Source organism: Camelina sativa, chromosome 13, assembly GCF_000633955.1.
Source record: "Camelina sativa cultivar DH55 chromosome 13, Cs, whole genome shotgun sequence".
NCBI classification, from domain to species: domain Eukaryota; kingdom Viridiplantae; phylum Streptophyta; class Magnoliopsida; order Brassicales; family Brassicaceae; genus Camelina; species Camelina sativa.
Genome location: NC_025697.1, coordinates 5,814,511 through 5,823,957, shown reverse-complemented (window position 1 = coordinate 5,823,957; position 9,447 = coordinate 5,814,511). Strand labels below are relative to the sequence as shown.

Sequence of the window (9,447 nt, the reverse complement as noted above, 5' to 3'; positions counted from 1 at the left end):
GGTGGAATTAGTTTGCTTATTAATGCGAGGGAATGGGAAGAGGCATTAAGGGTTGCATTTTTGCATACAGCAGATGGTATAACCTCAGTGAAGAGTTCTGCTCTGGAGTGTGCTAGTGGTTTACTAAGTGAATTCAGAGAATCAATAGAAAAGGTAGGAAAATATTTGACTCGCTATTTAGCTGTTCGGCAGAGACGATTATTGCTTGCAGCAAAGCTCAAATCCGAGGAGCGGTCTGTAGTTGATCTTGACGAGGACACAGCTTCAGAAGCAAGTAGCAACCTGAGTGGAATGAGCGCCTATACTTTGGGGTACATCCTTGCATTTGTCTTATTCTCTCAGTCTTTATCTATGTAGAATTTTTTCCTGCTGATCTTACATATTTAAGACAAACGGAGCTGAATTAGGTATTGATCGTTTTTAGAAACAGGAGCTCAGATTTGGTTTTTCTGATGACTTCATCATGTTTTCTGATTGTGTACTCGATTAACCAGCATCTAATTATATGCATGAAGATTCCAACATATATATTTTTGTATTGGTAAAGTGGTAAAATTTCGGGTGGGGGGTTTAGTGCATGATTGTTGAGCCTGCTAGCTGAGAGCTGACAATTGAAAAGAAGGTTGGGCATATTCTAGGTTTTGGTTAAGCATTTGTTGACAGGTTAAAAGTTCTCGGACATTCGGTAGAGAATTAACATTTTGCTAGGGAATCAAAGTCTCTGTAATGTAGTTGTTTTGTGGATTAGATAGGGAAACAGTTAACTAGTTTGGATCTAACCTAAAAGTTCTTGTTATCAATGCTATTGGTCCAGGACAAGGAGAGGTTCTGCTGCTTCAGTCAGCTCAAGCACGGCTACTAGCAGGGCAAGANTTTTGTACATCTTCTATGGTTGGATGTCCACTCACTTCTGTGTGTCTCTGCTTATGGTTCTAGCCACAACAAGTGTCTCTCTTCGGGAGCATTTGAGACAGAGCTTCATGGTTCTTACTTACAAGAAGTTGAAGTAGTCTGTTATGAGGATCATGTTCCTGATCAAGTGACTTGCTCTGGCTTCAAGGCTAGCGTTACTTTCCAGACACTTCTCGAATCACCAGTCATGGCTCTTGCCTGGAATCCTAGTAAGCGTGATTCAGCCTTTTTGGAGTTTGAGGGTGGGAAAGTGCTTGGATATGCGTCAAGGTCAGGAATTATGGAAACTCGTACTAGTGATGATAGTGTATGTTTTTCATCGACATGTCCTTGGGTGAGGGTGGCGCAGGTTGATGCTGGTGGAGTGCATAAACCCTTGATATGTGGGCTTGATGATATGGGTAGACTGTACATCAACGGGAAGAGCCTATGTAATAACTGTAGCAGTTTTTCACTTTATTCAGAGTTGGCCAATGAAGTGGTTACCCATTTGATCATTTTGACCAAACAGGATTTTCTCTTTATTGTCGATACCAAGGATGTACTGCAGGGAGATCTGGCACTTGGAAACGTGTACTTTGTTATTGATGGTAGAAGGCGAGACGAGGAAAATATGAGCTATGTTAATATTTGGGAAAGAGGTGCAAAAGTAGTAGGAGTCCTCAATGGAGATGAAGCTGCTGTAGTGCTACAGACTATGCGGGGAAATCTCGAATGCATATATCCCAGAAAGCTGGTCCTCTCATCCATTACGAATGTGTTAGCTCAACAACGGTTCAAAGATGCATTAAACTTGGTAAGGCGTCACAGAATCGATTTTAATGTTATCGTGGATCTATATGGGTGGCAGGCATTTCTACAGTCAGCTGTAGAATTTGTTGAACAAGTAAACAATTTGAGCCATGTTACAGAATTTGTTTGTGCGATGAAGAACGAAATGTTACAGAAACACTGTACAAAAACTTTTCCTTTTCCAAAAAGGGAGACAAGATTTTTCAAGTGAAAGATGGTTCCAGTAACAAAGTATCATCAGTTCTACAAGCAATTAGGAAGGCTCTTGAAGAACGTATACCAGAGAGTCCATCAAGAGAACTCTGTATTTTGACTACTCTTGCCCGAAGTGATCCACCAGCTATTGAAGAATCTCTTTTGAGGATCAAATCTGTTCGTGAAATGGAGTTGCTAAACTCTTCTGATGCTATAAGGAAAAAGTCTTGTCCATCTGCAGAAGAAGCCTTGAAACATCTTCTGTGGTTATTAGATTCTGAGGCTGTCTTTGAAGCTGCCTTAGGTCTTTATGATCTGAACCTTGCAGCTATTGTGGCACTCAATTCCCAGCGTGATCCAAAAGAATTTCTACCTTATCTTCAGGAGCTGGAAAAAATGCCCGAATCCCTGATGCATTTCAACATTGACATTAAATTGAAACGTTTTGATAGTGCTCTTAGGAGCATTGTATCAGCAGGGGATGGCTACTTTTCTGATTGCATGAACTTAATAAAGAAAAACCCTCAACTTTTCCCTCTGGGCCTCCAGCTAATCACAGATCCTGAAAAGAAACGAGCTGTTCTAGAGGCTTGGGCAGATCATCTCATTGATGAAAAACGTTTTGAAGATGCTGCCACTACGTACCTATGTTGCAGTAAACTGGAAAAGGCTTCTAAGGCATATCGTGAATGTGGTGATTGGAGTGGGGTACTCAGAGTTGGGGCGCTGATGAAATTAAGTAAAGATGAGATCTTGAAATTGGCATACGAACTCTGTGAAGAGGTCAACGCTCTTGGGAAACCAGCGGAAGCAGCAAAAATAGCTCTTGAATATTGCAAAGACATAAGTGGTGGAATTAGTTTGCTTATTAATGCGAGGGAATGGGAAGAGGCATTAAGGGTTGCATTTTTGCATACAGCAGATGGTATAACCTCAGTGAAGAGTTCTGCTCTGGAGTGTGCTAGTGGTTTACTAAGTGAATTCAGAGAATCAATAGAAAAGGTAGGAAAATATTTGACTCGCTATTTAGCTGTTCGGCAGAGACGATTATTGCTTGCAGCAAAGCTCAAATCCGAGGAGCGGTCTGTAGTTGATCTTGACGAGGACACAGCTTCAGAAGCAAGTAGCAACCTGAGTGGAATGAGCGCCTATACTTTGGGGTACATCCTTGCATTTGTCTTATTCTCTCAGTCTTTATCTATGTAGAATTTTTTCCTGCTGATCTTACATATTTAAGACAAACGGAGCTGAATTAGGTATTGATCGTTTTTAGAAACAGGAGCTCAGATTTGGTTTTTCTGATGACTTCATCATGTTTTCTGATTGTGTACTCGATTAACCAGCATCTAATTATATGCATGAAGATTCCAACATATATATTTTTGTATTGGTAAAGTGGTAAAATTTCGGGTGGGGGGTTTAGTGCATGATTGTTGAGCCTGCTAGCTGAGAGCTGACAATTGAAAAGAAGGTTGGGCATATTCTAGGTTTTGGTTAAGCATTTGTTGACAGGTTAAAAGTTCTCGGACATTCGGTAGAGAATTAACATTTTGCTAGGGAATCAAAGTCTCTGTAATGTAGTTGTTTTGTGGATTAGATAGGGAAACAGTTAACTAGTTTGGATCTAACCTAAAAGTTCTTGTTATCAATGCTATTGGTCCAGGACAAGGAGAGGTTCTGCTGCTTCAGTCAGCTCAAGCACGGCTACTAGCAGGGCAAGAGATTTGAGGCGCCAGAGAAAGAGTGGGAAAATTCGTGCTGGCAGGTATATATATACATCTCTTATGAAAAGTATTAATCGGTATCAATGATGAGCAAAAATGTAAATGAATAAATTTGAGGTAAAAATGCAGTGCGGGTGAGGAGATGGCTCTTGTTGATCATTTGAAGGGTATGCGGATGACCGATGGAGGAAAGAGAGAGTTGAAGTCGTTGTTGATATGTCTGGTAACACTTGGTGAAACGGAGTCTGCACAGAAGTTGCAACAGACTGCAGAGAATTTTCAGGTCTCGCAAGTAGCAGCTGTAGAGCTAGCAAACGATACAATGTCCAGCGAGAGCGTAGATGAAGAAGTTTATAGCTTTGAACGTTACGCTCAGAAGACGAGATCCACAGCACGAGATTCTGATACCTTTAGCTGGATGCTTAAGGTCTTCGTTAGCCCATGAAATTCTCTAGATCGGGTTTATGACTGAATAAGCTATATCAACAATAACCTTGTGCTTTTCAAACATCATCTACCTTTTTGGTTCTTTCCTATTTACTGTTTGACACACACTTAAAGAGATTAAGGTGCATCGGCTCCATTTTTGTTCGCGGCTTAGGTGTGTGTTCTTATTTGTTGTCCAACAACGTACGTCACGTGATGTGTTAAGAGGAGTTGTTTTCTGTCATAATTTTCTATTTTCAAATTCTATTGATGTAACTTTCTTTTTTAGCATCACATTAATTTCTTCTTCTTCTTCCTGTTTTGTTTTTTTTTTTTCTGAAGAAAACCGACGTACGTCATACGTTAACTCTATAAATATATCCTCGTCTCATCATATATATCACTAGAATTAATTTTTTCAATCACTATAAGTTGTTGAGCTCAAATATAATTATTCAAACTTTTGAGTAAAAATCTATATAAACACTAAACTAACTTTAAGTGATATATTGTTGACTATAATATTTATTTGTTTTATCTATTTGCGTGAGATTTTGTTATGTGGCTACAATGGGGTTGTCCAAGTGCATCATCTGTCACAATAGAATTTTGACCCAAGTCAAGAATGTCTAAATGGGAAAACGTTTAAACTTGACAATGAATATCCGTTCACTAAAAAAACATGTTCACACTAAAATTGATTTTTTTTAAAATGTTCATTTTTTCTATATTTTCTGACCATTGATTTTGTTTTTTAGATGAATTATCTTTTCCAAATTATTTTTCACAGTTTTCTCAAAAAAAAAATGTGACCTTTACAATATCTTTGTTTTAGATTAAAACTTTTAAATTGAGTTAAGTAATTATTTTTTTTGTCATCATTGAATCGACAAGACCAATCTCTACTACGGAGGATAACACGACTTAGTGGAGTTGAAATCTGGTGGGTTCGGTCGCAGAAGTGGTGCTGTAACCACTTGACTAAAGATATTTCTCTAATTTTTTATTTTTTATAAGTGAAATTTAATAATAAATCTTTGTAGTATATGTTTCTTAGAAACTAATGTTCCACTTCAATTTTATTTTCTGTTTTAGATTTTTATAAATACAATTACATAAATTATTTTTTTACTCCACTATGCATTAAAATCTTACTTCCATTCTAAAACTCACTAACCCATTATAAATTTTGGAATATGATCATTTTTTGGTTATAAGTTGAATAATAACACTATTACTATAACAAATTCATAGTATTATTTTAAATATTTTAAAATTTTCATTTATTTTACTTAATTCATTTTTATATAGTTATTATTTTTATTATCTACTAAAAAAATTAGGTTATTGTATATACTATTTTAAAATTGAATTAATTTTATTTAATTCGTTTTTATTTATTTTAAGTATTATTAATTATAAATAATAAATAAGCAATTAATGATTATTTAAAATAGTATTTTTAATGCAATAACAAAAAAAAATATTGATTAGGTGGATGATGATGTGAAGGAAGGAGAAGAGAGAAAAGTTAACTTTATATATATATATATATTGTTATCCGTATAATTAAAATGGAAAAAAAAAACTAACTAAAATACATAATACTTCAAATAAATAAATAAACATTCTTTTCTTAGAGCAGTTCTATAACTAATTAACTAATTAAGACTTTATAGTGCACTTAGAGTGTTTCTTGTCCACTTAATGATGTTCCTATGAACTCGAGGAGAGAAGAAGAAAACCATATGCATTTTCAAGTAAACCATACTTTTTGTATGACGAGTTATGTTGTGTGTTGCAAAATTATATTGGTAAATCCACTTCATATGAGTTTGTGTCACTTTCTTGTTTTGCTTTGTGGCGTATAAAACGGTCTCATAATTATTGGGATTACACAATATAGGACTCTAGTTTCTCTACATGCATGCATGTTAGGTCCCTATATCCCACCATAATAGTAATGCTATAATTATAGAGAAAAATCCATCAGAAGCCGTTGATAATGTGATTGGACTCATATAGATCGGTTTAGACGGTTACAAAATTATGTGACGAAGAAAATTTAAAATCGAAAACAATGGTCATATAAATAATTAGCGAAAGCGACTGAGATTAGTACTTGAAACTGCCAAATTAACTAAAGGTGGGTATGTTGACAAAAATTCAATTAAAGTGGTCCATGAGAATCAGCACCAAACCAATCAAGCAATTTTTACCCCTTAAAACACGAGTTTAGTGCTCCCATATTTCCTCTTTTTTAGGCAAATGTATTAATTTCCTTGCACTTCACTAATTATGTTTTTTTTTTTAAAATGCTCACATGAAAACGTTATGGGTGAGGCTTCAAACAGAATTTTATGTATAATACACACGCATACGATTTTATAGATATAACTTTTGTTTTCTTTCTTTTCCATGTAACAAAACCAAAACAACTCTTTTCTAACCATTCACATGAAAAAAGTTTTATGCAGCATAATGAAGCTTAAGAGAGCAAAGCCATTCATAGCTATTGTCTTCATACAGTGTTTGTACGCATTGATGTCTATAGTAGCAAAATTAGCTTTGAACGCTGGAATGAGCCCTCACGTTTTAGTTGCTTACCGGATGGCAGTTGCGTCAGTTCTCATTACTCCTTTCGCCTTCGTCCTTGAAAGGTTTGTTTTTCTTCTTCTTCCGGTTCAGACCTACACTACGAACTTAAAAATAATGGTTTCTTGTTATGGAAACGCAGGAACACAAGACCACGGATGACCTTCAAAATCTTGCTTCAAATAGCTATCCTTAGTTTATTTGAGTAAGAAGAAGACTTTGTCGTTTACACCATTTCCGATTCATAATGATAGGGTATTGCCTTGTGCTATGTATCCGTGTATGTAAATGTAAGTAACTCTGTTTTTAATGAACAAATGCAGGCCTGTGGTGGAACAAAACCTGTACTACTCAGGGATGAAACTGACCACTGCCACTTTCACATCGGCTTTGTGCAATGCACTTCCTGCAATGACATTCATAATGGCCTGCCTTTTCAAGTAATTAACTCTATCCCTCTATCTCACTCTAAACCAATATTATTTCCCATGCAAACATCATTGAAACGATTTTACTTGGTTTCTGTTTTCTTGTAAGGCTTGAGGAGGTAACAATCAAAAAGCGTCACAGCCAGGCAAAGCTGGTGGGAACCATGGTGGCTGTTGGAGGTGCAATGCTCATGACATTCGTGAAAGGGAATGTCATTGAGCTGCCTTGGACAAATAACTCAAAGGGTCTTAATGGACATTCAGATGCTATGAGGATTCCAAAACAGGACGATATAGCAAGAGGATCAATTATGCTTGTAGCAAGCTGCTTCAGTTGGTCATGTTACATTATTTTACAGGTAGGAACCTTTCCCTATACTTATAACAGCTATGTAAAAGGGTCAGGACAACCACGCCTCCGTTCCTCTGAATCTTGGTATCTACCTTAAAAAACAAACTTCAACTTATTTCTTGGCATAAAAACATTAACTGATAATACCTCTAGTGAACAAAACAGTGAAATCACGGAGAGTTGAGGTTACAGAGGAATTTATGTTTTTTTCAGGCAAAGATTCTGGCTCAATATCAAGCTGAGCTCTCGCTAACTGCTCTAATGTGCATTATGGGGATGTTGGAGGCTACTGTTCTGGGATTGATATGGGAAAGGAAAAACATGTCAGTCTGGAAAATCAAACCAGACGTGACGCTTTTAGCTTCAATATATGGGGTACATCAATTCTTATATCTGTAAAACCCTTTTTATGTGTGTGTATGTTTGCTGAAGAAAGAAGTTTTGTTGATTGTCTCACAGGGACTTGTCTCAGGGTTAGCATACTATGTTATTGGATGGGCGTCAAAGGAGAGAGGGCCTGTTTTTGTGAGCGCATTCAACCCGCTCAGTATGGTTCTAGTTGCTATTCTGAGCACCTTTATTTTCTTGGAAAATATGTACCTAGGAAGGTAACAATTGCCTTGATCTAAGACTACTATTGTGATAGATCTAAAAGCAGCTGAGAGTATTGATTATGGCCTCTAAATTTGCAGGGTTGTTGGGTCATTTGTCATTGTCATTGGGATATATTTGGTACTGTGGGGTAAAAGCAAGGACAAGGGAGGGAAGCTTCAACCAAACGCTGGGTGTGCAGAGACTGTGGTAAAGATTGACGAACAGAAGGTTCCCACGCCTGATAATAACCGAGTAGTACCCACCAGTGACCAGATAATGATCCCAACAAAGGCAACAGCTCGATCTCAGGAGTCAGTCTGAGACGCCGATTTTGTTCCATGATCTCTCTATATATACCGCTTAACATTTTTGATAGTGTTGATATGATGGTTTGCCAGAATAAGAGCAAGCATTGGTCTACAGAAGTCTCATAAAAGCTTAGAATTTTCTGTCCTTGCAGTACTTTGTACTTGAGTAAACGAACTAGACTTCATCATAGCAGTACACGGTTCTGATTTATTATATCAGAAGCTATAGTTACAGAGGGATTAAGAATGGATTTCACTTACGACAAAAAACCTTCCAGTTGATAACTTCTCTTCTCAAGAGGCCAAAGTGACTGCATCTTTCCCATAGATACGCTTAAGCTCAAGGCTGGCAACTTGATATGAAGCTGAAAAGAGACATAAGTAGAACAATGATTGGCTTTTGTATCTTGTTGTCATGCTCTAAGCAGCTATATCCTATTAAAATGTCTATGTTGCATTACTACCTTTCCAGATGTTGAAATTCTTTTGGTTGATATCAGATCCTGTGACATTTTGAATAGCATCGAACAACTTCTCCTGAGGTGAATTCTTCAGCTCTTGAACAACGCCATAAATGGTCTTTCCATTCTCAAAGTATATGTGGTTATTTGGGTGCTTTGTCTTGCAATTAGCATGCTGCTCGAACTCATAAGCATTAAGAACCTGTTGCACAGTTGAGTGTGTAAAATAAACAGATGACATCGATTTGTACCAAACAGACATAGCTACCAGTGAAATACTGAAACTATTTGTACCACGTTGCTTACTTTATTAAAGTTACAGTTGCTGCAACCACATAGATACCCAGTCCCCTTTATGATTCCTTTGAGATTTTTCTGCCAAATCATGTTTCAGTACATAGAAGATTATAATGGAAGGTTTCCTTCTCAAGACAGATAAAAGAAGAAACTGACCTCACGTGACCACGAATAGTACTTCACATTAACCCCATCAAACATTCCGGTTGACAACAAGGACTTCACATTTGAAGGAAATGTGTTTGTAGAACCCTTCTTAGCTGTCTTTGAAACATGACTTTTGGGCACGAGTAAGGTATCAACTCTAGGACTAGCATATAGGGGATTCCCAAATTCAAAAGACATGTTTTCCTCTGCTTCCAT

At 37.0% G+C, this 9,447-nt stretch overlaps 3 protein-coding genes across 4 annotated transcripts in view; 2 read left to right on the top strand and 1 right to left on the bottom strand.

Moving 5' to 3' along the window:
- On the top strand, window positions 2,069-4,311 carry LOC104735375 (elongator complex protein 1). Its single transcript, XM_010455155.2, has 3 exons — window positions 2,069-3,059; window positions 3,563-3,664; window positions 3,753-4,311. The coding sequence occupies exons 1-3, from the start codon at window positions 2,086-2,088 to the stop codon at window positions 4,066-4,068; spliced, it is 1,392 nt and encodes a 463-aa protein (XP_010453457.1). The 5' UTR covers window positions 2,069-2,085; the 3' UTR covers window positions 4,069-4,311.
- Window positions 6,446-8,554, top strand: LOC104735373 (WAT1-related protein At5g13670-like). Its single transcript, XM_010455152.2, has 7 exons — window positions 6,446-6,709; window positions 6,787-6,849; window positions 6,968-7,084; window positions 7,182-7,431; window positions 7,638-7,799; window positions 7,884-8,032; window positions 8,117-8,554. Exons 1-7 carry the CDS (start codon window positions 6,507-6,509, stop codon window positions 8,337-8,339), a joined length of 1,167 nt encoding a protein of 388 aa, XP_010453454.1. The 5' UTR covers window positions 6,446-6,506; the 3' UTR covers window positions 8,340-8,554.
- The window catches only part of LOC104735374, a 3,811-nt gene continuing 2,813 nt past the window's right edge, over window positions 8,450-9,447 (bottom strand). Inside the window, exons 3-6 of one of the 2 annotated variants that reach the window (XM_010455153.2) lie at window positions 9,241-9,435; window positions 9,094-9,162; window positions 8,791-8,989; window positions 8,450-8,691 (exon numbers count right to left, since the gene is read on the bottom strand). In XM_010455153.2, coding sequence (XP_010453455.1) covers window positions 8,621-8,691; window positions 8,791-8,989; window positions 9,094-9,162; window positions 9,241-9,435 — 534 coding nt within the window. In that variant the 3' untranslated portion in view covers window positions 8,450-8,620. The remainder of the gene's footprint in view (window positions 8,692-8,790; window positions 8,990-9,093; window positions 9,163-9,240; window positions 9,436-9,447) is intronic. The other variant, XM_010455154.2, reaches the window with a different exon arrangement.